At 35.6% G+C, this 27,888-nt stretch overlaps 1 protein-coding gene across 1 annotated transcript; it reads left to right on the top strand.

The window, feature by feature from the left end:
• Nucleotides 1-743: 743 nt before the first annotated feature.
• Nucleotides 744-17,018, top strand: LOC123557753 (uncharacterized). The gene is made up of 3 exons (XM_045349420.2): nucleotides 744-879; nucleotides 12,284-12,371; nucleotides 14,126-17,018. The coding sequence occupies exon 3, from the start codon at nucleotides 14,128-14,130 to the stop codon at nucleotides 16,228-16,230; it is 2,103 nt and encodes a 700-aa protein (XP_045205355.2). The 5' UTR covers nucleotides 744-879; nucleotides 12,284-12,371; nucleotides 14,126-14,127; the 3' UTR covers nucleotides 16,231-17,018.
• Nucleotides 17,019-27,888: the final 10,870 nt, after the last annotated feature.

Here is a 27,888-nt window from a genome sequence, read left to right as displayed (position 1 = left end):
GTTGTAGGGGTGTTTTCAAAACAAGTTAAGGAAGTAGCTCTCCAAGGTATATTAAACCATTTTGTTTCACAATACCACCGTATTTTGTATATCATGGTTTATATTTCTGTGCTCGTATTGTAATTACTGGTGAATGCCACAGCAAATCTGGGTTGTTTTTCGTACGTGCACCCTTTTGTAAAGAATAGACCATACACACCATTTTTGGAAAAAATGGCATAGGACAGTCGGACGGTTCATAGACCATAACCTTTCAGCCTGGTAACTATAGAACCGTTTAACCCATAGTCTTCAAACTTCATAGGATAATTGGTCTCATTTAGTAGAGAACCTCTATAATGTTTTTGCGGTCACTGGGTCGAAATCACAAGGGCCTAGTAAAGGAAATTGGTTTCCGCCCAATAACTAGAATGCTTTGGGCTAGAGTCTGAAAATTTTATATTGAGGTTGGACACCAGTAGTTCAAACCCCAAAACGCCAAGAATTGTTCAATACCCTTGCCTCTAAAGTTAAGACTGGCGTTCCCTGGGAACAGCAGCAGAAAATCGCAATGATCATGTTTTGCATAGAATCTTATGTAATGACCCCTACCCCCACTTGTCCAGTTATGTAGACTATGCCAAAACCAGCCAAGCCTTTCCTTTTTAAACGGAAACTTTATCTTTATTCGAATTTGTAGGTAAGGGTATGTAAATCTTTTAATCTGTGCCCAAACTATCATGTCTGTGCCCCCTTTGATATTCCGTATTTGCTACTAGGCGACGTATCGTTCCGCTTCGATATACATACTTCCAATTTAGCATACACACATCAGCATACACACATCAGAGTTTATGGATATTTTCATCCCGGAGTTATGTGTACCAGTTATTGTCAAAGGTATGTTGTACTTTCATATATATGTAAACTTACTTTTTCGTATAATTATATTGTAATAGTTTACGGTGTTCTGAGATGTTTTGTTTGTATGCATGTCGCAGATATAGTTCTGTTTGATTCAGACATCCGTTTACAATTTCTAACCATATTAAAGCGGATTTACACTGTACAGCTTGTGCAGTTGAATAGCTATTTGTCCGTTACTGTTGCAACCATTTTTGAAGGGTTATGGACAGGAGTACATGCCATGATTAGAGAAGGTGACTCTTAAACACTACTGGAAAATTTGCTGGTAGCTAGTGAAAACGTGAAATGATATATAGCTGATTTATCGTGAATATATATCTTAGTAGCCTACTGCATGTTACACTAAAATTCGGTAATTGTTTGGTATCCATTGATTCATTCCGTCACGCAAGTGGGAATATTGCGAGAAGAACATAATTGACTATAATAATTATGCTACTTGTCATGTAGCTTGTTAACACTTTCAGTGTTTGTATCTTTTTTATGTACAAAGTATATAAAGTAGAAAAATTAGAAAATCCACACACCGCCCAACCACGACAAAAATGAAACTGTTACAGACTTAATTTGATGTAGTTTGTTCACTGACGGTCATGGAAAGGAACGGCACCGTTCGCTCACTGTAGCCCGTGGTTGAGACGAATTCAGCATTTGCACATGTTACAGTTACTAAAATTCAATCACGAGATATCCGTAGAAGTGTCCATACGACGGCGTACATGGAACCTTCAACCTTCACGACTGCACAAATCCATGAAATTGCATGACGCAAATCTATACAATAGTTCTTATGAGTATAAAATTTCAGATCCATCATCATTTTTATAAAGTTTGCAGTTAGGAGTAACATTCTATATTTTATACAATTTTACCAGCTTGAAAGAACATTGTAACAAAGATTTGAGATTTTTCTTCAAGTTAAGTTTATGCTGTTTTATGTGCAATGACAAAGGTTTATACTCCCTAAACTATGAAAAGAAGCAACTTGAAAAAGAAATCATATTTTCAAAAATCCTTGTCTTGAAGCAAGGAATTATGTGTAAAATGTCCCTTTTGTACCTTTAACATTTTGTAGTTATAACCTCTATGGCGAATTCTGTCTTATTTGTTTTTAGATTTGAAAGAAAGACCTTCCCAAAAAATGTATAGGTTTTATACTTTCCAGCTATAAGGTGCGAATCACAATAATATTCAAAGGCTTGTATCTTTTTTCAGTAATAATATGAAAAACCTAAAGTGCAGTAAAACTTCTGGGTATAGGGAGAGATCCCTAGCTGAAAGCCTTGTTTAAAAATGGATGATGGGTAAAATATTGTACTCCATTAAGTGACCTATATCTTTTCTTAGTCATAAGGACTATGGTCAGTTTTGTTGGTTTAGAGATTTCAGTGACCTTATTAGGGTTATGATTTATCTAACATGCAGTATTTCAGTACAGGGGGTTACTAGCCTGCCCGCTTAGCTCAGTAGGGAGAGCGCGTATGTATGGATAGCGGAGTCACGAGTTCGATCCCCAGGCGAGGCGTAGGTTCTCCGTGACAATTTGATAGAAGACATTGTGTCTGAAATCATTCGTCCTCCACTTCTGATTCAAGTGGGGAAGTTGGCAATCATTTGCGGATAACAGGTTTGTACTGGTACAGAATCCAGGACTGGTTAGGTTAACTGCCCGGCGTTACATAACTGAAATACTGTTGGAAAACGGCGTTAAACCCAAAACAAACAAACAAACAAAACAAACAAACAAACAGGGGGTTACTCCTAGCTATTAGCCTTGTTTAGAAATAGGTATTGTGCAGGACATTTTATTCCATTTAGTGACATACATTTATATATTTAGTTGCTAAAATATTAAACTTTTCCGGTATACTTTATATAAGGAATGTCAGTTTCTCAACATTGACTGACTTCCAAGATATTCTAACAAGTTTATTTTCAATCATTTATTGTTTGGCCTCTGAATCTGTGCTCACAGTATAGGCAAGTGTGCTTTATCAGTTTTGGAACATATTGAAATCTGGACTTATTCCAGGCCCTTCATCCATTGAGATATAGTTTGGCATTTTTTTTTCTGACATCCCTTTCTTACTTTTTGTGTCAGACAGGATTTATGATTTATTACAGTACCTATGATCTGGCAATACATGTTCAATGCTTCATTGCTTAGGGTCTTAAAGAAATTGAAAAAACGTTCAGAATTTTAGGTCAACCTGAATTATCAGAAAATTGAAGGTGATACATGTATCAACCTTTATTAGAACGACCATAACTGGCAGACTCTAAATGATTTTATTCCGCAGGTTCCATCTCTCTGCAAAATGTCATGTTAAAAATCACAAAAAAAATATTGTAAGAGTTATGAGCTCGGTATGTTTAAACGCGGATGGCTTTATAAGTATATAGCATCGTCTTCGTAACAATATTTACAAGGAAGTATTTGATATAATTGCAGCAATTGTAAGTGGCAGGTATTGTATATGAAAGATAAAGATAAAACTACTCGCTTGCCGATTGGTTTTCCCGTACGAGGAAGACTTGAAAATTTCATCCATATATGTCGCCTTTGTATATCTCTACTGGGTTTATGTCATAAGCTCGCATATTTCATATTATTTACGTAAACAAAGACAAATGCACACTAACATATCATTTTCAGATCTTAAGTGCTATATTGTCAAACCTGTTTTAATATTGTGTGTATGTATCATACAACAGCAGTCGTTGAACGAGTGTAATGATATTTATGTTTTTACGCTCCTTACAAAGCTGTTTGTATTGTCACTTCCCTTATGAGCGGTATTTTACTTAACTTTTACGTTTGGTTATCTTTAAAACTACCTTTGCATGAATGATCAAATTACTTGTATCAAGACTAACAAGACTAATACAGCACAGCTATCAGTATATCCTTATTTAAGAACAAGCAATTTATTAAGAAGTGCTTTTAGAATGAAATGCAATTCAATCGTACAAATGGTCATAATTTAATAGATGCTGTATTACACCACTCTAAATAATGCTTTCCTTCGTTGATAATAAAGAACTATGTAATAGAAGCACACCGAATATATGAAACAGACAAAAATGACATGCTCGTTCTTTTGATTATTTGTTGATGAAATGGAACATAGAAAGTTAATATACTATTTATATATAGCATAGAGAATCTCAGCAACAGTTTGTTTTCATATCGAATTTATAAAATGAGTACAATGAAGTAATAAAATGCAAGGTTCTGTCAAACTTTTTATCATTTATACTCAACAAGGTTTAAAACAGTCATGTTGAAAAGACACAAATGTAAGATTATTTTTAGTTTTTCCTGCTGAAACATTGATTTTGTTTTTCTTTAGATATTTTACAAAGCTAATTTGACTAACAAGGTCTAATCGGAAAATACATCATTACAAACTGTTGTTATACAAGGACAAGACATGGCGTTGTTTCACTTCTTTGACGTCAAACATTCAATAAGCATTTTCAGTCATTGCGTGAAATGTACATTCTAACACGACCCGATTTGTTTTCCTGTTAAACAAAGAAGGCTGAAAACTGTGATATTATTCAGCAGTTCATTTTTCTGACGTCACAATTATTTAGCCACGGCGTTAGACGGCATAGCTGCGCCCTGGAAAAGAAATCAACAGAAATCAGGCAAATATTTGGTGGATAACAACGTGTTAGAATCAAAATAATATATCTCAAACGGTGATTTACGCATGAATAAATTCATTGTTTGTCGTTTAAATTCGTATTATTATATCACTCGGGCTGCGCCCTCGTGATATTATTGCTTCGCATCTAAACTCCAAACAATGATTTTATTCAACGACAAATCACTGTTTGGGATATATTATTTCTTAATTATATATTATTGTAGTCATTAGATATATGATCTTTTTTATTGGTGTGTTTAGAAATTTAACACCAAAATATGTAGGTTTGTATACAGATACAAACGTTTGAAGATTTAACGAATAAAATATCACAAAGCGTTATACACTATCTTCGTAATGCAACTCTCCGTTTTATAAACCAATTGTATCCCCGTTAGCATTTAGAGGTTAATACACGACAGAGTCGGGCTGGGAGGTGATAATCGGCCCGGAAAATGAATAATGGCCCGAGGGCTTTGGCGTGTATTTATGTCTTTAATACATAGAGGATAATTGTTGGTTTCGGTGTAATATCACGTTATAATTTCACCGAGTGGGCAGCAAAAGTGATATTTTCACGAGTGGCGCAGCCACGAGTGAAAATAAGAACTTTTGGTGTTCACGAGTGAAATTACCGTGATATTACATCGATACCAACAATTTTTCTGTTTATTTTATGTCTAAAACTCTACTTTTGTTGTGTTTATTTCAATAAAATGTCGAAATTTGCGGGAAACTTTATCAGGAAGCATCGCAAAGATGACGTCATTTTAACAACGTCATCGTCATATTGTTTCCGGCTTTCAGTACGCTCGGTAAACTTTTTGACGTTAATCCGGGTATCAGATTTGATAATTTTCACTGAGTGGCCAGTGAGTTTATCCGGATATAATTCACCGTTATATTTCGATAAACCACCGAAAAACATAAAATAAATATGTTTGTTTGCACTACTCAAGGGGAGTAATTACAGGTCCTGACGCTAGGTTTCAAGGTTATATAGCAGTAATTCAGCCAAAAATGTGCTTCCGTGGTGTAGTCGCATTTGAGCGTAAACCGTGGGGTGGGGTGGGGGGGAGGGGGTTGAGGGGGCGCAAAAGGGCATTATTTCACTCGTGGAATGTATTTTACATAAAATAAGACACTTTTAATGCTTCAGGTATTGTAAACTCTCGAATGATATCGTTGTGGAATCGTCTACTTACCGGGAAAGAAAATAAAATATCTTCACAAATTTATAAATACATGATCAACGAGCCTAACTATGAATTTAAGTGGATAACTATAATAAAAGAAATTTTGAATTCTGTCTGGCGGCTGAAACTTTGACAGAATCAAGCACAAATCAGTCACGCGTTTAACAGTCATGGCATGCGCAGCTTTGTCAATCGAACAAAGGTCTCATTTACAAAAGTTTTAAGGAAGATTCTAATTTTGAAGAATACTTTAGAATTTTACATAACCAAGAATCCCTTACTCTGCTCAAATTCAGAACGGCAAATCACAAATTAGTAGTTTGTTATGGAATTAAACAATTATTTTGCTCTACAGGTCTACTATGCTCGTATTTTGAGCTGACCATTCTTTTCGTAAGTCAGAGATTAACACCGCCCCGCCAGGTCGAATAAAACGCACAGTATAAATAATGAATTTGTCGTAAATGAATTTAAGACTAGTGTCTGTTTTTCATTGTTTCTTCATGAATTTAATAAATCACTAAATTCAAAGACCTTTAGTACTTTAAGGACTGTTTAAGCACTTTGAGGGTCAGGAATAAAATCAAGTACTTTCGAGGACATTTTGATCTTTTCAGGACTTCTTTAGAAAATGCTTCAAATTTCAGGACTTTTTTTAAGATTGTGTCAATCTTGTGTTTGGCCCTGAGTCTCCACTGAAATGATATACATTAAAGGTATCTTGCAATGAATGTACATGCACATCTTTTTACCCTATCTGTGTCCAAGTTTCAAGTCAATACCTTTAATAGTTTTTAAGTTATGCTATGGACACGAAATATGATTGGCAGATTTGACATTGCTGTGACCTTGACCTTTGACCTTTGACCTACCAAATCTACACATCGTCTCAATACCACCTACTTACATCCTAAGCTGAATGGTCAAATCTGTGCGTCATATTTAGTGCCAAGAGCGTAACTTATTAACTAATCACGGTATTGACTTCAAACCTACATGCCAAGTTTGAAGTGGGTATCTTGCATAGTTACCAGTTATGCTCCGAGCACAGAATAGGATGGACAATTTTGACCTTTTAGCTCAATTTGTGACCTTGACCTTTGATGTACTAAGAAACATCGAGTTATAAGTCAAACAAGGCAGTCTAAAAGACAGCTATATCCACCGCCTCTGTTACGGATAGTGGAAGTTGATGGTATTAGGTAGAAACATTGACGTTGTTAAGTATATTTTATAGTCCATGTATGACAATATCAATGAATTTGAAAATTCTTCAAGAGGTTTAGGAGATACAGAGCGGACACAAAATGGAAGGCTAAAACATTTGACCTTGAGTTGTGACCTTGACCATAAGGCAACATGTCTGACTCGTAAGTTCTGCACATCATCTTGGTGAGGTGATCATTTGACTAAAGTTTCGCGAAAATCCTTCAAGGGGTTTAGGAGATACAGAGCTCAAACCTTTGACCTTGAGTTGTGACCTTTAGGAGATACATAGAGGATACAAGATGAAAGGCTCAAATATTTAACCTTAAGTTCTTACCTTGAACTTGAATTGACATGGCTGACTCATTAGTTCTGCACGTTGTCTTCATGAGGTGATCATTTGACCCAAGTTTCATGAAAATCCTTCAAGCGGTTTAGGAGATACAGAGCGCACACAAAACGGAAGGCTCAAACCTTTGACGTTGAGTTGTGACCTTGAGCCGACATGGCTGACTCATGAGTTCTGCATATTGTCTTTATAAGGTGTATAGGGGTTTAGGAGATACAGAGCGCGCACAAACTGGAAGGCTCAAACCATTGACCTTGAATTGTGACCAATACCTTGAACTTATGAGCTCTGCACATCGTCATTTGACTAACGTTTCATGAATATCCTTCAAGGGGTTTAGGAGATACAGAGCGGACACAAAATGGAAGGCTCAAATCTTTGAGCTTGACCTTGAGCCAACATGGTTGGTACATGACTTCTGCACATCGTCTTGATGAGGTTATCATTTGACTCAAGTTTCATGAAAATCCTACAAGGGCTTTAGGAGACACCAAGCAGACACAAATTGTTGCGGACGGATGGAGACCATTCCTATAACACCCACCACTTGTGGCGGGGGATTAATTAAAAATCATACAATAAAACACTAACCAACAATATTACAAAATCTGACCTTTAAGGTGTCTGGCCTTAAACCACACGATGTCTGTCCCTTCCTAAGATGAATCCAAGGGAGGTATAATTACAGAGGCAGCAGTCTTGCCATGAAACCAGCCAGCACTTTTATATCATTCAACCCCAGTGACCTTGACTTTAAGGATATCTGTCCCTTAAACTATCAGATGTCTGCCACTTACCAAGAACAATCCTTATTTGAAATCGATGATAATAAAGGGGCCAGTAGTTAAGAAGATATAGTAAAATTTAGAAAATTGACATAAAACTTTAACCAGAAAGTGATGTTAACAGCTATACCAACACAAGGGTCAGTACAATAGCCCTCCTTATTCTTTGAATAGTCAAGCTAAAATGCATCAATACTGACAGCTTTTACAGTTTTCACTATTCAAACCCAACAACTTATTATTAGACTTAGCTATCGTGAATAAGGAATTATCAAAGATAATAGTTAAGGGTAGATTTTTCAGAAGCACAGAGCACCACAAACACAGCCTCAGAGCCATGCATTTAAAAGTAGCCCCACTAAAAAAAAGAATCTGTTACGGAACATTATAGACGGGTTGCTTAAAAAAATCAACTAGTGCATATTAATTTTATGCAAAATATAGAAAAAGGGGGAGGAATGGGTAGGGGGTAGAAAAGGGAGGGGTGAACAATATTCAACAAAACAAATTTACAAATATAAATTAACGCAAACTTAAAATTAATGAAAGCTGTATGATCATAATAACGTCAAATATGCAGTGTAGTTAGTAGAAAGATTGCGAATTATTATGGCAGATTTCTTACTGTGCTTCATTTAAGTATACATAAGGTACAAAAAAAAATGTACGTCATTTTTGAACAAGCCTCATACAATAACGGTTTCTTGACATTGATTGTATTTATATCTGGACTTAAAAAAACTATTCCTACAAATATTAGTATTTTGCTGAAGGCAAATTGTACCTGAAAGGCTATTTATGGAATAAAGTAAAGCTGCCTTGACATATATACCTTTTAAACGAGCGGTCAAGCACATTGCTTTTTTCTGCTTAGAGTCATACCGTCATAATGTAGGTCAAATGGTCTTTTTCCGGCCGCAGGCCGGTATTGAATTTATCTTTACTGCCACGAAGGCCATTTAACTGTAAAACTTGATTGGTGGATGAAAAATTCCACAGGTTTTCGAATGGAATAGATAATATTTTCTTAAGTGGTGTGCAGGTGCTCTGAGCTGTATTGTTAGACAGTATAATCCGTTGTAAGACTCCTGTGGAAATAGCTTACGTCGTAAACCTGAATCCCCTCGGTAGTGAATTCAACTACAAACATGGCAACTCTGCCATTCTGATACGGAGTGATCTACCGTAAACGATTTACAGTCAACCTGTCCTCTAGTCATCTCGTCCTCAGGTCAACTAGTCCCCACTTTGGTCATTTCGTATCCCTTTGACGATTTCAAATCGGTAATTTCGTCCGCCACTTCACTATTCGGCCCCTCAATTTTAGTCTTATTTTTTGTCGGTTTCCTAGGTTATGATTGATATAATAATGATGTGAAAAAAATATGTTCTACATAAAAAAAACATGAACTTTTACTTTAAAAACTACATTTTCTTTTGCTTTATAAATACCCGATCTATGTACAAGTGCAGTAGTTTTATTTATATCTACACTGTGGTAGGAAACTATGCAACAAACACGAAGTTAAGCTATTTGATCTTTGACCTCAAGTTCCACCTTAACCTTTGACTGGGTGATCTGGGTTATGCGCTCTGCACGTCGTCTTGGTGTTTACAATTGATTCCCCTTTAGTGAAAATCTGACAATATGGAGCGGACACAAAGTCTCCTAGTGTGACCTTGACCTTGAACCTTGTGACATGGCTTGGGCACTCTGTAATTTAAATGTGCTATATAAGATACAAGGCGAACACCACGGAGGGATGCACATGCGTGTCTGCAATATAACCCCATATACTTTGTATCTAGGGGTACAAAAACTGCAAATATTTAAATTTCACTTGATTACAAATACTCGGTGGTCAACACGAAATATACACTTACAGGCTCATTTGTTAAATGCTGTTATACAGACATAGAATAATAACTCTGACTAAGTCAATGAATTATAAATTATTTAGATTTATCTTATTTTTATTTTTCTTCAAAGGATCTGACATGTCTGCACATGACTCAACAGTTGTGTGTAGTAAGTTGTTTATGTATAAACACGACAAATAGACCTTGACATCTACGTATCGGAGTTAAGCTACAAATAAACTTTGATAATGTGGCAGTTGACCTGAATACAATCGACACTGTTTATTGTCCAATACAGGTAAATCCAATAATTGCTTTGCAATAGATCTATGACGGATTATCTTTGAACACCCCTGGACTTATTGGACTCAACTGCCACATTATCAAAGTTTATAAGTATATATCTATAATTCTATATAACATAATATAATACGACGTGTAAGCGAAAATAAGTATATGTGAGTCTCTCTGTAAGTAAAACGTTTCGCTTAAGTATATGTTATGCAAATGAATATGGGAATGAATTTATTTAGATCGATGATTCATTGATAGTCTAGACAGACTCTTAACATCATGGATTGTAAATATCTATAATATTATATATGTAACATGTTTTTAATTAAGAATGACATCTACGTTTTGGCGTTAAACTATATATATACACATAATACTAATACAACGTGTATGCGAAAATAAGTCCACTTAAGTTACAATGTGAGTCTCATTTTCGCTTCAGTATATACCATGCAAATAAATTTATTTATATCGATGATTCATTGATAGTCAAGACAGACTCATAACATTATGGAGTTAAATATCTATATATATGTAACATGTTTTAAGCTCATCTAAGCCAAAGGCTCAGGTTGTTGAGCTGTTGTGATCGCTCACCGTCCGGCGTTCGTCCGTCCACACTGTTCTTTCAAACAACATTTCGTCCTAAACCACCGGTCCAATTTTGATGAAACTTCACATGGATGATCCTTTGGTGATCTTTAAAAAGATGTTCAAAGAATTGAATTCCGTACAGAACTCTGGTTGCCATGGCAACCGAAAGGAAAAGCTTAAAAACTCTTCTTGGGCTTTGATATTTAGTATGTAGCATCATCTAGTGGGCCTCTACCAAGATTGTTCAAATGATCCCCCTAGGGTCAAAAATGGCCCCGCTCAAGGGTTTGCATGGTATATAAAGACTTGTATAGGAAAAAACTTTAAAAATCTTCTTGTCTGAAACCACAAGACCTTTGATAATTTTATTTTGAAACATTGCCTTGTGGTCCTTATTACCAAGATTGTTCAAATTATTACTCTGGGGTGAAAAAAGGACCTGCCCTGGGGATCCCTAGTTTTATAAAGACTTATATAGACAAAAACTTTGAAAAATGTTCCTGTCTGAAATTGCAAGACCTAGGCTTTGATATTTGGTATGTTGCATTGCCTAGCGGTCATCTGCAAAAACTGTTGAAATTATGCCCCCGAGTTGAAAAGAGATTCCATCGAGGGGATCCCAAGTTTTACAGAGACTTGTGTAGGAAAAAAATAAAAAAAACTTTTTTCCTAAGACTGCAAGGGCTAAGGCTTTCATATTTTGCATGTACCATTGCCTAGCTGATCTCTAGTAAGATTGTTCGAATTATGCCCCTGGGGTGAAAAGAGGCCCCGCCCAGGTGGTCACTTGATATATGATATATGAGTTATATAAGAAAAAATACTTCAAATATTATCAGATCATATTTCCTAGACTGTTTAGTTATAATTACTTGATGACCCCAAGTGATAAGGGGTCACTCGACTGTGACCTTGACCTACTGACCTACTCTCTTGTTTTTCAGGTTCAACCTTGAAATTTGGATAACAGGTACAGTTTTGCTCACCGATCTTAAAACCGGCTTTCAGTGACCATGAATGTGACCTACTGACCTACTTTCTTGTTTTTTAAGATACAGCCTTGAAATTTGGATGACATGTACAGTTTTGCAAGCCAATTTTAAAACTGACTTTCAGTGACCATGAATATGACCTACTGACCTATTTTTTTAAGATACACGCTTGAAATTTGAATGAAATGTACTGTTTTGCACACCTTTCCTTTTTTTAAAGATACAGTCTTGAAATTTGGGTGACATGTTCAGTGTTGCACACCAACCTTGAAACTGACCCTCAGTGACCATAAATGTGACCTACTAACCTACTTCCGTAATGTTATAGCGTCAGTTTGACATTTGAAACAAGTAGCTCATATAACTCAAGTGAGCGATCCAGGGTCATCATGACCATCTTGTTTTAATTAAGATTGTCCTTCAATGGGTTTGTTTAAAATTACAGCTGTCGAGTATACCCAGTATTCTACCTGCAACAATATATATCTACACTGCGTATGAGGAAAAACAGAAGTGGATTTCACAACAAGTAGGTATACAATTTATTGACTTTCTCTGATCAATGAAAATTTCCGCTTATTTACAATGTTGAAAATAATATTATTAAACAAAATTTTCTTCAATATTTCAATTAATCAATTAATATATTAAACAAATGTTTTCGTTTACCTAAATGTCTAACGCTACAGGTGTATATCTAGGTATCTAAGTATAGAGGATAGGTTATGAAGAAGAAGAATCTTCATTATGCAATAAATCAAACATGATCCATCAGCATATCTTTAATATACCTACAAAGTAATAAATGTAACATGTATGGCAAGATAGCAGATATGTAAATACAAGTTTAACAATTGTTTCAGTAATTCATAGGTATCAGTTATAACACAGTTTTGAGAGAGACAATTTTGTTAACTCAAGCATGTGTATTAGGTATTTAAACATTAGAGATTATCTATTTAGATACCTCTTTTTTTCAAAAGCTTTAAAGATATACGTTGCGAGATTTTGAGTATCATTACTATTTTCATTAATAGATAATTGCAAAAATTTAAAATAACTTGGATGGTGCCGGAAATACTTCCTGATATACTGTTTTCTTAAATCTACAAAATCCTGACATTCAATGACAAAATGATACTCATCCACTAATATGTGACATTTAGTACAAATTCAATTTTCATAAGGTATATTATTTGGACGACTCCATCTACCAGTCTCAACAGCCAGTCTATGCGATGACAACCTCAGTCTTGTTAATGCTATTCTGAATTTTCTTATATTTATAATTGTAAAGTAATTACTGAAACTGAACTCAAATATATTCTTGTAAAATAGTGCTCGACTGGATTCATTTATAGATGTGTTCAAATCCTGTATATACATTTCACCTTGGAGACCCAGTTTATTTTGCAGGGATTTATATCTATGCAATTCTTCAAAGAAATATATACTTGTTTAGTATATTTGACCTGGTCACAATTGCTAATATTCAACCAATACTTTATAATACAATAATGTCTACCTGTTTCCGCATAAATAAAACTGTTATGGGTGGTAATTTTCACCCCGAGTAACCTTTTATGATAAGCCTTACTTGTCTGGTTTATTGGGATGACTTATTTTATGATATGTTATTTTATAGTTGCCTTCCAACTAAGTGAAACGGCAGAGACAGTCAAACGTTATCACGCGGTCCCAAAACATCCTATTATTTGAACTAGGTTATGTTAACAAAAGTATGCCAACATTATAGCTAGATATTTTTAAATTAGACTTAAATTGTTCTCATTCATTTATTTGCTTGCAGACTAACATTTTGACACATGTTTTAAATCACATCAAAGCTGTCCTGTTCTGGCTAAATTAGTGTCACTATGTGTAAAACTCGAAAGTGAAAATATAAAAAGCTGCTTTTACTCGAAAAGATTATACCATATTGGTCTGATTTATGGTAAAACATGCCGGTGGGAGATGGGGTTTTTTTTCACTGACAAATGAAAAATGTCCGAAGCTATCATGTACACACTGACTAATTTTGAATGGAAAGGTGAAAGAAATTATATTAATTAAGCAATAACTACTAAATTGCTTGCCCTTGAACTTGAATGCATGGAAAGGCTGTTAGATCTGCTCTGTATTCGAAAGCAGTTAGACTAGCCACTTGACTGATATTAAATATATTTATATATTTTTCCTGCTTTTTTGTCTAAATCCATAAAAATGTAAAAACATAATCTTAGTCTAGGAGCTAGTATATAAGGTAATGTATATTTAAACATTTCAGACATGGACAGTGATGTGGAGTTCAGTTTCGCAGAATGGGATGATCTGTCGGAAACGTCGCTGATGCACCTATCGTATTTTATTCGGACACTACTGCCCATTCGTTTGATAGGGTGGAAGAATGTAAAACGTCATTACGACGGCCTTGTCTCCAGGTATCCATCGTCCTCGGGTGATACCAGAATTGTGACTGGAAGCAATGCTGAAGGCTATGCTCTACCATATTCAACGATAAGAACTACGCCACACACTATTGAAAAACCTTCTGATGTCGATATCCTCTTGGTACCTGGTAACATCAAAATATCTACTACGAAGCTCCCTGAGCCAAACGATACAAATTTCACAGGGTATCTTGAATATGACGGCATTCAAACAGGTTATGTCCGGGTATGTTTGACAACAGTAAAGCAGGAGGATGAGAAATTCGTATTCGATGAAGAAGCGGGCAAGTACTACTTGAGTAGCACAAATATGATGGAAAAGCTACAGTCAAGAATGCCTAGCTTTCCTTTAGCGGAAGTCGAAAAGGCATCGGTCCAAGGTCCTGCATTAACTGTAGAGAACAGCCAAGATGTAACGCTCGAAACAATGTTTGATCCAAATATTGGGGTTTCGACGGATTCCGTCATAGCATTAGCATGCTCGCCTTGGCCTGTAATAGCTACAAGCTGGAAATGTAGAGCTAGTAAATCTAAATCTACGTGGTTAGAGCCTCAGTTGGTAGATTCCATTATTAAAGATGGATGTCATGTTGTTCCAGTACCTTCGAAAAAATCATTGACGCCTGACCGTGAATGCAGAATATCATTTTCTGCCTCTGAAGGAAGGTTAGCACGAGAAGCAGTTACTGACTATCAAAGACAGTGTTACATATACCTGAAAATACTGCGGAAACAGGTAATGGGAAATAAGCCAGTTTTGTCGTCGTATGTGTTCAAGTCTGTCTTTCTCTATTGTTGTGAAAACTTACCAGTGGAATACTGGAGGGATTATCCCGGGACTTGCGTACTCTACATGCTGGATGTTCTGTTAGAATGTCTTGATAGAAAACATGTGCCTACTTTCTTTTTGCCAGAAAACAATCTGATTGGTCATTTTAGTGAATCGGAGATAAAAAAAGCCATAGAGACAGTTGTTAACCTAAGACGTTATCCTATTACACCGATATTAGATTACACAGATACCAGAATCATAGGAAATCAGAGCGTCATTGCCACTTTCAGAGTGGTGACGAAACCTTTGTTGGATGATATGACATTGTTCAAAGAGCACAGAGACAAAAACGAATCAATTGAGAAGGGTATAATGATGACTGGCTACAACATTTGTCATTTTCTTCTTAACGAACAACCTAGACAAGAAGAGGCTAAAATCGCGAAACACCAAGAGGCAGTCATGTGTTATATTGATATATATTCGCAATGGCTAAGTCATATGGTACAAAATGTGACATTAAGGCAGTTCATTTACTCTATGGGTTTGCTTTTCAAGGAGCATGAAAAAACCTTTCGTTTCTTTGAGGCAGTTGTCAGTCTTTCAGCTGAGTATCCCGAATTCTCATCTTTGCGTGGCAACCTTGCGTGCATGTATCATTCATTAGCTTATTCCCATCCTGACGGTTCCGATCAGAGAACTGAGTATTTAAACAAAGCTGGGAAAATGTTCAAGCAGGTGTATGAGGAGACCAAGAGTAGCGCCATCGATTATGTGACTTATCTTGTCAAGCAGAAAAGATATGAAGCTGCCTTAAATATTCTGGAAGAGTTTACTGGAAACATAGACCAACATACACCGACTGGAATAGCGTATAGTGAAAAAGAACAAGAAACGCTTGACGAACCTTTGAGAAATCATGTGCAAGTCGAAGGGAAAATAGAAGCAGATGATGTTTCATTTGCTTATTTTTATATTGTTAAATGTCACGGATCCCTTACAAAGTGTGACCGACATTCGTCAAACGTCAAAATAGCCCTCCAGAAATTTGAAAAGCATTGCGAGAAAGTAAAAGCAGGCCAGGCTCTGGTCTTACTTAAATATGCAAAATCTCTGGTAGGGGCTGAAGTAAATTCACTTGAAAAATCAAATCATTGTTTTCTGATTTAATTTTGAGACATCATGTAAATAAATTCTTTTGATTTCTACTGTGTTCCAGTAAAATCTATTACAAAACTGATTAATATTTCCAGAATGTTCTTTTTATTCTTAGCGTTACATGGAAGTTTTGGAACATTCAATGATTTATTAATTAGGGTACTGTCTGACAAAAGCCCAGAACTTAGATAGTAGATATTGATGAAATATTCCTGTATTTATTGATAATAAAATAGTACCAGTGTGTATATATCTTTTTGAAGGATTGATTTTAAACTGTGGATCTTTGAAGAGAGGAATTATACGTGTTTGATTTATTAATGTTATTTCTGAACTGTTGTGAAAATATTGTGGATTTTTTTTTCTGATTGGATTTAAATTTGACACGGACAGGATTTTTTTTGTGTTGAAGTTAACTTCGCACCGACACATGACAGGTCATATGGCGACTTTCCAGCTTTAATGATGGAGGAAGACCCCAGGTGCCCCTCCGTGCATTATTTCATCATAGGCGGGCACCTGGGTAGAACCACCGACCTTCCGTAAGCCAGCTGGATGGCTGCCTCACATGAAGAATTCAACGCCCCGAGTGAGGCTCGAACCCACATCGATGAGGAGCAAGTGATTTGAGGTCAGCCACCTTAACCACTCGGCCACGGAGGCCCCTAGACAGGATATGGACTATTTATGAACTATTTTTACATTAGTGTAAGATTGGATTTTACGGCTCTTTGACATATTTGACGGTATCTGTATTGTTACCTAAATTCATGAATAAAATTTTGTTATTGTTAATAGATGCTGGTTTGTCTTTCGGTTACTTTTGTTTACTGTAACAAGAAATTGTTACCTTCTGACGTAACAGAAATGTTGGACTCGTTTGCTATACTTTTGAACTTCATTTTTTTAGACTTTTCAGCTAATTTTTACAGATTATTTAAAATCTTGATTTTGATTTTTAGTGCAGTATACATACCAGCAGCTATCAAAATGTCGTTTGGTTTTGATAGGTTTGTGGCCGAGCAATCCTAGATGTTCCAGTTAGCTAGGAATTACTTCAACTTGCTAAGCATTATAACATTTTTGAAGTAAAGATATCCATACTAAAACAAGAAATTAAGAATAATATTGTTTAGTATTTCATGGAGGAAAACATTTTTTATTCATCTGCTGAGTCACTTATTGTGGAAACTCAACAGATCTAAAATAAAAAGAAATTCAATTAAAGTTGGAATTACTAACAAAAGAAATGGAGAGAGAAGAAAGAATGAAAAAGTTAGAAATGGAGAGGGAAGAAAAAGAGAAAAAGGGGTGAGTGAGTGGGAGCGAGAGAGAGAAAGAGAGGAGAGGGAGAGAGAAAGGGAAGAAAAGTGAATGCAATCGTGAATTTGAAATTAGAACTTAGAATTGGCAAGTAGCAGTGCAGAACTTCCAAATCCTTCTCAATTTGATGTCACCAAATGTAAAAGATTAGTTCCATCTTTTCAAGAAAAAGAAGTTGATAAATTTTTTTTCAAGCATTTTGAAAAAAAAATAGCAGAACATCTTAAATGGCCAAAGGAAAATTGGAATCTTTTTTGACAAAGTGTTATACATGTAATTTGCAACGCTCGCGAAATTTATACACAACTGACTGTAAAACAAAACTCAAATTATGATTATGCCAAATATTTAATCTTGAGAGGTTATGCGCTTGTTCCTGAGGTTTAACAGGCAAAACTTTCGAACGAAATTGCAAATATGAGTATGACAATACCCATGTTTAATTTTACCGAGTTAAAGAGCAGTTGTTGGTGTACATCAAAGAAGATAGGTACTAATAGACCTTTCTAACGTAAACGTAATTACGAAACGGAATACTGAATCTTTATAATTTAAGGCTAAGTTGTGGTCTATGGGAGACAATTTCATCCAATAGTAATGCAATAGTATCTCCCTTAGACCATTATTTGCAAATAACATTTACGGATTCAGTAATCCGTTTCTGATTTACGTTTACGTTAGAAAGGTCTAATAGCTCATGTTAATTAAAGAATTTGAAAAGTGTATTGGTACTGATGTCAGAACTTTCTTGGATGAGAAACAGGTTGAAAATTTAGAAGGGGCTGCTAGATTGGCTGATTATTATGCTTTAACTCATAAAATTCCCTCCAACAAACCAAACTATTTCAACAAGAAAACCCCTTTTCCACAAAATAATTCTACGTTCTTTCTTATAATTCTACTACACGAAGTTCTAAAAAATCAAAACTTACATGTAGTACACCTGCCATATATAAAGGTAATAAACCTGCTGAAAAATCCTTGTCTCTACCTACTTGCAGCTATTGCAAGAAACCTGGACACATTATACCTCAATGTTTTCTCTAAAGAGGAAGCAGGGAAAGGATGAAGCAAGACTTACAGGCCTTACCTCTTTAAAGTCTTGACCCTAGTTTTGTACTGATATTAATACTGTTATAGGGGTCAAGGACACCAATTCTGCTTCTATCATGGAGGCTTCTGAGCCATTTATATCCGATGGTTCCATATCACTTATCGGTGATTCTACCCAGTCTACTCCTATAAGCATCCTTAGGGGTACTCGGGCTTTTCAATCTCTCATTCGTGCAGATGTCCGGCCTTTTTCTGAAATGACTTCTAGTACAATGAGCCCTACCGCATAGCTCAGTAGGGAGAGCGTTGGTCTATAGATCGCGGCGTCGCAAGATCGATCCCTGGGCGGGGCGTATGTTCTCCGTGGCGAGAAAAGACATTGTGTCTGAAATCATTTGTCCTCCACCTCTGATAATTCATGTGGGGAAGCTGGCAGTTACTTGCGGAGAACAGGTTTGTACTGGTACAAAATCCATGAACACTGGTTAGGTTAACTGCCCGCCGTTACATTACTGAATTACTGTTGAAAAACGGCGTTAAATCCAAAACAAACAAAAAAAAAACACAAATATTCCAGTACAAATTGACTTATTCAAGGGGTGGAGTGTGGGTTTTTTCCGTACCCTACCATAATGTTTCTTTAGTCTCAGATTCGCTTCCTGGCCCTGTGACTATAGGTGTTTGACCTGATGTACCATTTAAAGGTGTCCATTTACTGTTAGGAATTGTCCTACCTGGAGATAAGGTTCTGGTAAATCCACTTGTAACTGACACACCTTGTTTGGATCAGAAACCCGATCCTGTTGAACAGGAAATTCATTACCTTTACCCTTCTTGTGTAGTTACCATTTCTATGGCTAAGAAACCCATTGAGAGTGAACTAGTGTCAGACATACAGTTGTCTGATTCTATTATCAATGAAACATTTAATTCTGAGACAGATAATTCGGTTTCTTCGGACCTGTCCGTTCAATAAACAGACTCGGACAACTTCCCTGATCATTCTCTTTTCAATGACCCATGTCATAAATCGCTGTCATGGTCACAATTTATTCAGGAACAAAACAATGATCCTGAAATTTCCTTTTTATTTCAAAAGGCTGTTAGTGAAGAAGAAGCTTCATAGGTCCCTATCTGCTATTTTGTTTAACATGGGATTTTGATGAGAGAATGGTGGCTACCAGACGTCCATGCTGATGATGAATGGACTGTTAAATACCAGACTGTGGACCAAAATTTATCGTAAAGAACTTTTTTGCTGGCTCATGAAACGCCCATGTAAGTCCATTGCGGTGTAAGTAAAACATACCACCAACTTTTTAAATCATTTGTATAAGTCTTATTTAAAATCAGATGTGTCCCAATTTTGTAGGTCTTGCCACACATGTGAAATGGTAGGCAAACCTAATCAGAAAATACCTAATGCACTTCTTCAGCCAATACCCGCATTTGATGAATTTACAGTAGAAACCTAGTAGACTGTGTTGGTCCCATGCTAAAAACAAATTCAGGGAACCAGTATCTTTTAATAATTATGTGTGCTTCAACAAGGTTTCCTGAAGCTATTTGATGAGGCTTTAGGTAAATTTTTCACATTTGTTGGTCTCAACAAAATCTGTACAGTCAGACCAAGGTTCTAGTTTTATGTCTAATATATTTCAACAAGTATTACATGTACATAGTTTAGGCATAGAACAATACAAATCTTCAGCTTATCACCCAGAAAGACAAGGTGCCTTAGAGAGATTTCATCAAATATTTAAAAGTATGATAAGAACACATTGCTTTGATACAGACAAACAAAATGAAATCAAGATATGATCAATGTGGTGGAGAAAGAATTTTTAAACCAGGTGACAGAGTTTTGGATCTTTTACCTATCCCTTTTAAACCATTACATGTAAGATATTATGGTCCTTATACTGTTGACAAGAAGACAAGTGATCTAAGTTACATCATTAGCACTCCTGGGAGGCGCAAGCAAAAGCAACTATATGCCTGTATGTCATATATGTTTAATGAATACATTCAATTTGATAGAAATAACTCATCCTGTTAGTGTTAGTTTACCCGTTAGAAATTCAAAATTCAACTGAATGTGATATCAAACAAGGTAACATCACTGTCCGTGGTAAAATTAAACATCAGAATTCAGACATTCTTCAACAACTGGTGAAAAACTTTTACATTTGGAACCTAAACATAGAGAACAGCTGAAACAGCTTATCCGTGAATATGAACATTTGTTTCTGGATGTACCTTCTAGAACTGACAACATTATTCACGACATTGAATTTACAGATTCTAATCTGACAATATCCGTACAGAATGAACCAAAAAAAACAGAATCATTTAAAAGAGGAAATTCAATATTTGTTGGACAATGATTTCATTGAACCAAGTAACAGTGATTGGAGTTCTCCATATAATCTTGTTCCAAAAACTGACAAATCTTATCGCTTGTACACAGATTACAGGAATGTTACCAGTGTCACAAAATAAACTGATTCATTTCCATTACCTAGAGTTGATGACTTCATTGATAAAATTGGACAGTTAAAGTTATGCCATTTGGTATGAAAAACTCGCCTGCAACATTTCAACGACTTGTAAATTCCATTATTTCTGGTTTTAAAGAATGTGATAGATACATTGTTGATGTCATCATACACTACGACACTTGGCAAAGTCATCTACAGACCATCAGGGAGTTCTTTAGGAGAGTCAGCGAAGCAAAGTTGACAATTAATCTATCAAAAGGTGAATTTTGTAAAGCTTTTGTTACTTTTAAGGTCATGTTGTGGGACAGGGTCAAGTAAAACCCATTGATACTTAGGTTGAATCAAGAGGGAATAGTTCTTTTATCACCAAATTTTCAAAAACTTTTTAAGTTAGCAGTAGATACTAGTGTTATTGGTGCTGGAGGGGTATTGCTACGAGAAAAAATTCTAGGATTAATCATCCTGTCTATTGTTTCTCAAAGAAGAACAATAAACATCAGAGAAATTAATCTAGTACTATTGAAAAAGTGTGTCTAGCTCTTATTGTGGCTATTCAGCACTTTGAGGTGTATTTAAGCCATATAGTTACACTATTGTTGTCTTCAGTGACCACAATCCTCTCACTTTCAATAACAAAATGAAAAACAAAATTCAGAGATTGCTTAGATGAAGTCTTTTACTCCAAGAGTATAACTTTGATATTCAGCATATCAAGGGCAAAAATAATCTTGTAGCAGATGCCCTATCCAGGATTTGAACAAAGGGTTCTATTTGTTATAAATATCGTTATTTAGTATATGTGTTATAATTGTAAAAAATGATATAATATTTCTTTTTATGCATTATGTATGTTTCATTTGTATTATGTTGTAAAAGTAAAAGAAAGTTTTATCAAACTTTCTTTTTCTTTAGGTGGGGAGATGTTATGTATATGTCATTTTTCCCTGAAGCAAATTATTGCTGACTGAGTTTTGAGACATCATGTAAATAAGTTCTTTTAATTTCTACTATGTACCTGAAAATTTTAGTACAATACTGATAAGCCGTGTGTAAAAATTATATTTTAAAAAGGATTGTCCTTGATTTTTCCAGAATGTTCTTTTTATTCTTGGCGTTACATGAAAGTTGTGGAACATTCCATGATATAATAGGGTTATTATAACAGTAGCTTGATCTGGGATGCAGTATTCGGCTCGAGTGGATTTTTCCAGATCGGATCTCACGAGGCGCGCAAGCGCCGAGTGTGATCCGACCTTGCAAAATCCACGAGAGCCGAATACAAAGTCCCAGATCTAGCTACTGTTGAAATGACCCTTTTATTATATACCTTTACCATTTTGATTCTTGTTTTGTTCTTGAAAGAAATCTTCAATGTTTAGCAATATTAAATGGAACTTAGTGAAATTTTTATGTGCGCTATTTATAGAAATGTGTCGGTCATGCATATTAATGAAAATAGTCCGGCAGCATACAATACGGTAGGTACAATACGGAATTTAAAAGGTACAATATGGCATTTTTGTCTGACTGTTCATATTCAGTTGTGAAATACAAGCCGATTTTTTACAGACTTTATATAGGTATATAATAAATTAAAGTACTGTCTGACAAATGCCAAGAAAACTTAGATGGTAGATATTGATAAAACTTTCATGTATTCTTGATAATAAACTATTACCAGTTTTGATATTTAATATCATGACAGATTATTTGAAGGATTTATTTTAAATTATGGATTTAAAAATCTATCTTTAAATGGAGGAATTGAACTTTTAGATATATTAAGATTACTTTTGAACTGTTGTGAAATATTGTGGAATTTTTTCTGATTGGATTTATATTTGACCTGGACTGGATTTGGATTATTTTACATAAAATTAGATTTTACGGCTCTTGAAGGTATCTGTATTGTTATTTAATTCCTGAATAAAATGTTGTTATTGTAAATAGTAACTGTTGCTGATTTGCCTTTCTGTTACTTTTCTTTAACAAGTAACAAGAAATTGTTACCCTATGACGTAAGACACTGACTGAAAACGATTCCAGTGGTTTTTGTGTGTTCAGCTGTGAACAATGTTAGGCGTGCAAGGAAACAGGTATCATATAATATTTTTCAAGAACTAGAAAAGTATAGATTCTGAAGTTTAATGCACAAATGTCTTAAGCTGGACAAATATTAAGTTTAATTACCTAGGTTCTTACGTAAAAAGAAATATAATCCATAAAACATTTCCAGTAGTCTCTCTCTCTCTCTCTCTCTCTCTCTCTCTCTCTCTCTCTCTAGCTGTAGCTCTCTCAGTTCTGAGGGCTTTGTCTCACTCTGTCCCTCTGGTCAGAACGATCTTTGTCTGTACTAGTAGAGGATGTATTTGGCACCCTGAATGGCTGTATTGCGCTCTGACTTTGAATGTGATTACCTTTTACAGATGTTATTGCTGTATAAATCTAGTATATAAATCTAGTATAATGTATTGAAGTAAGTACAGTTTGTAAAACAAACAATACTCTGTAAAATATGGTGGCTGATTTCTGCCATTTCGTGTGTTCGTGTCGGCGAGGCGAAATGTCGAAGACACGAAAACACGAAAGGTCGAACACTGCTTATTTGTCGTGTGTTCGCCTTTCGACTTTCGAGGCGAACACACGAACTTTTATATCAATTACTTTTCGTGTCGACGGGTATCACAACTTCGTGTTGTCGCCCCTCTTTTGTCGTATCTTCGTGTATTCGCCTCGAAAGTCGAAAGGCGAACACACGACAAATAAGCAGTTTTCAACCTTTCGTTACTTCGACCCGCCGACACGAACACACGACACATGTACAATTTCGTCCTTTCGTGTATTCGCCTCCCGGTAGGCATGCGCATAACAATTACACATATGCTGCTGAAATGAATATGCTATCTAAATAATGTGTTTAACCATTTATAAAATAATATTTGTCCAAAACGAAAAAAAGTAATTTGTATTCCATAAAAGATGTCATTGTGTAGATATTTTATCACTAGTATTAAATTTGTACATACATAAAGTTTCTTTCAGTCAGTCTTATGGGGCATATCATTACCTGAACTTTGAATGCTATCTAGATAATGTGTTTTACCATTTATACAAAAGATCCTAAGTTCTCAAATTTATGATAGAAAATGTTTCATATGCAACAAAACTTGTCACTCTTCAAGTATTTCAGTTCTGGTATTAATTTCATATGTACACTAAGCCCGATTTTGCGCCATTATAGTGTATTCAGGCAGACCCAACATGAACACTTTGTCGTGTGTTCGTGTCGGCGGGTCGAAGTAACGAAAGGTCGAAAAAAGCTCAATTTTCGTGTGTTCGCCTGCCGCCTTTTGAGGCGAATACACGAAGTAACGAAACATTAAAAGCGAAATAACGAAATTTTAATACCCGCCGACACGAAAAGAGATTAATACAAAAGTTCGTGTGTTCGCCTGTGAAATTTCGTTATTTCGCCTTCAATGTTTCGTTACCGTTACTTTGTGTACTCGCCTCGAAAGTCGAAAGGCGAACCAACGACAAATAAGCATTATTTCGACCTTTCGTATTTCCGACACGAACACGCGAAATGGCAGAAATTAGCCGCCAGAGTAAAAGATCTGTGTAGATTTTGTACAATGAACTTGGAGAATGGGTACAACTTAATATTTTCTAATTTGCCTTTACCAAAAAATGTATAAATCATTAAATCATCTTGACACACGTTCTCTTCGTTTTTTTTTTTCCTGAATAGCTTGTCTTTTAATTTTCATAAGGTTTTTATATTTCAAGGAGATAATTTATAATATGCACAATTTGCACAATTACAGGTGTAGAAAATCAATACTTTCAATATTGTACAATGGTATGTAAAGCCAGGGAGGTAGGAGGTATTAAAAACAAAGGATTCAACATTTCTTACTACTGTGCTAGTAAAATATTCAAACCTATAAGATGTTATGAGATCTTTTAATTTCTGTTGGTTTTTAGCTGACCTGAGCCAAAGCTCATTTATAATCATGATGAATGTCCGACGTCCGTCCGTCCGAGCCCACATTTGCATACTTAGGTGACTATACAAACAATAGGGTACTGTACCTTTTCTTTGATGTCATTCATTCCGTAAGGCTTTTATTTGGCAGAACAAAAGAGAAGCCGCATAATTACCCATAAGTAGGAACGTCCTTCCGTCGGTCGTCCTTTCACATTTAGTTTGGGTACGCGCTAGAATCCTCAATTTTCAAGCAATCTTAACCAAAGTTTATCACAATGTTTTTGGTACAAGACTTCGGATGAGTTCGATTATGGGCTAGATGGGATCAGTATATCCAGGGTTATGTGCCCTTGATTGATAAAATTTGCTATATTTCACTTCGTTTACTCTCTAGCATCTTCATTTTTTCACCAATTCTAATCATGTTTACGCAGAATGTGTATGAATTCAAGATCGTAGATGCGTTAAATTATCAGCGAAATCGGGCTGGTAGGTCAAGAGTTATGTGCCCTTGATTGACAAAATTTGCTATATTTCAACTTGTTTACACTAGCATCTTCATTTCCTCACCAAATCCTAATCATATTAACATAAGGATCATATTTACACAGAATGTGTATGACCTCAAGATGTCGGATGAGTTTGATAATGAGCAAAGTCTGACAGGAAGGACCAGAGTTATGTGCCCTTGATTTACAAAAATATACTATATTTTACGTTGTTTACACTCTAGACAGCACCTTCACTTCTTCACCAATCCAAATCTTATTTGCATAGTATATGTTTTGCCATTATATCTTGCATGAATTTAATTTTGAACAGGGTAAATGAATGTGGACTGATTTTGTTTCAAAGAACCTGCCTTTGTCTTTTAATTAAAATGAACATATTTTGGTAACTTCTTGCATGATTGGTTCCATGTGATCAAGTGGACCCAGGCAATCCGAGTGGAGAATCCAGAGTGAATATTTGACAATCAGCCTGCTTTTATTTTAATTTGAATTGATATTTCTTAGTATCTTCTGACAAGACAAATCTTATATTTCATCAGTGCCATCTGGGTACTCAGATAATCAAGTTAGAAACATCTAGACTGATCTATGCCAGATTACCTCCCTTTGATTTTAGTTCTAGATGGTTAATTGTAAAACCTTGATAACACTATATCCACCGTAGGTCACATTTTATTCCAAGTCCGTTTGTTTATATGAATGTCATATGACATACTTTCACTGACACAAATATCACTCATGTGAGCTATATAGTGCCATTTTGGCCCTCTTGTTTGATAAGTATTTATATAAACATTAAAAGTACATCACTTTCACTTCTTTGACCTTTTTCACGATTATGATATTTGCGGTTATAATTTGTTTACAAAATCAAATTATTTCTTTGAGGGTCGGGTGTTGGGTTTATCATCACATCGACACAATTAAAGGTCATGGTGATACAGGAACATCCCAGGTACACCTCCTTGCATCATTTCATTACAGGCTAATCACTGACCTTCCTTTTGCCAGCTGGATTACACACACATACGTACGCATGCACGCACGCATGCGCAAATGAGTATCAGTAAACGAGGAAAATATCTTCGATTATCTAAAAACCTTTTCTGACTAACCTATCTCTAGCCTAGTGATTATTTGATGTTCGCTAAAACTGACTTTCAAAGTGGAACAAAATCAATCAATTAGCAACAATTGTGCACTTTGATCTTTACATTGGCATTTTTCTATATGATATCTTTGTTATGGTACTACGTGTCATAGATACATGTATAATCATTGCATGTACTAAATTAAATCTCCTGAAATAGACATTGGGACAGTACTGAGCACAGCAAATTTTGCCAGAGTCCCATATATATCTCAAACCAACTACATGTATTTAGAGCGATTTAGAAAACAGAAATCATTATTGGAGTGAAAAAGATTAATGTTCCTGAATTTTTAGAACGTTTGCGAACTGTTCTAACTGAACTTTGGTGCAGACAGAACAGTGACGTGATTTATAAAATCGACGATGGAAAGCATGTCTTGGTTCCCATCAAGTATGGATAATATCGATGGTGCTAGGTACCAGAGCAGAACAGTGTATTCCTTTGACAACTATTAGAAGATTACACTGTTCCGATTAGTGAAAGAAATATGACTGGAGTAATTTAAGTACAGAGAGACCATTCATTTTTGCACAGGATTACTAATGAGTGACTTGGGTTTTACGGCGAATCGACACAAAACGTTCATACATCGCCGAGCACAGGATTATTACTAAACGTACGGGGGGAAAAAATAGATAGGTCAATGTTTAGCTTCCGAGCCTGCAGCATTTTCATTTTTATCGTGTTGAGCCTCCATTTTCATTTGCTTCAAAAGCAGAAGGGTATAGGCTCAAATTCTACGGAAGTGCGAACGCATAAAAACAAGATATCCGTTGGAATCCCGTTTGCTATTAATCCACTCCGCTATGAGGCCTAGTGTTGACAGTAGCTTTCTTGTATGGAAGATGTCCAGCTGGATTACGTATGGACAGTGGTTCTACAGAGGTATCACTTTAAACTGGAAACGAATTTTTGGAATTTTGTTTTGTTTTGACACATGGGCAAACTAGCAACTTCCGTCTTCAGAATGTGACCTTTCCAATAAGGGTAGGTAATACACCTAATAAAGAGCAGATTAAATCTGCAAAACTCGAGGATGCTTCAACAATGTACATTTTAACGATAACCGCTAATCTTCCTACTACGCGTTTTCAACCGGTTTTCAGATATGCATTATCAGTCAAGTGTACTATACA

The sequence above is a fragment of the Mercenaria mercenaria genome, chromosome 5 (genome assembly GCF_021730395.1).
Source record: "Mercenaria mercenaria strain notata chromosome 5, MADL_Memer_1, whole genome shotgun sequence".
NCBI lineage: Eukaryota > Metazoa > Mollusca > Bivalvia > Venerida > Veneridae > Mercenaria > Mercenaria mercenaria.
This window is presented reverse-complemented; position numbering and strand designations above follow the sequence as displayed.

What these genes read in the sequence shown, in the direction of transcription:
- LOC123557753 (XM_045349420.2), top strand. Translation starts at nt 14,128, where the DNA reads ATGGACAGTGATGTGGAGTTCAGTTTCGCAGAATGGGATGATCTGTCG.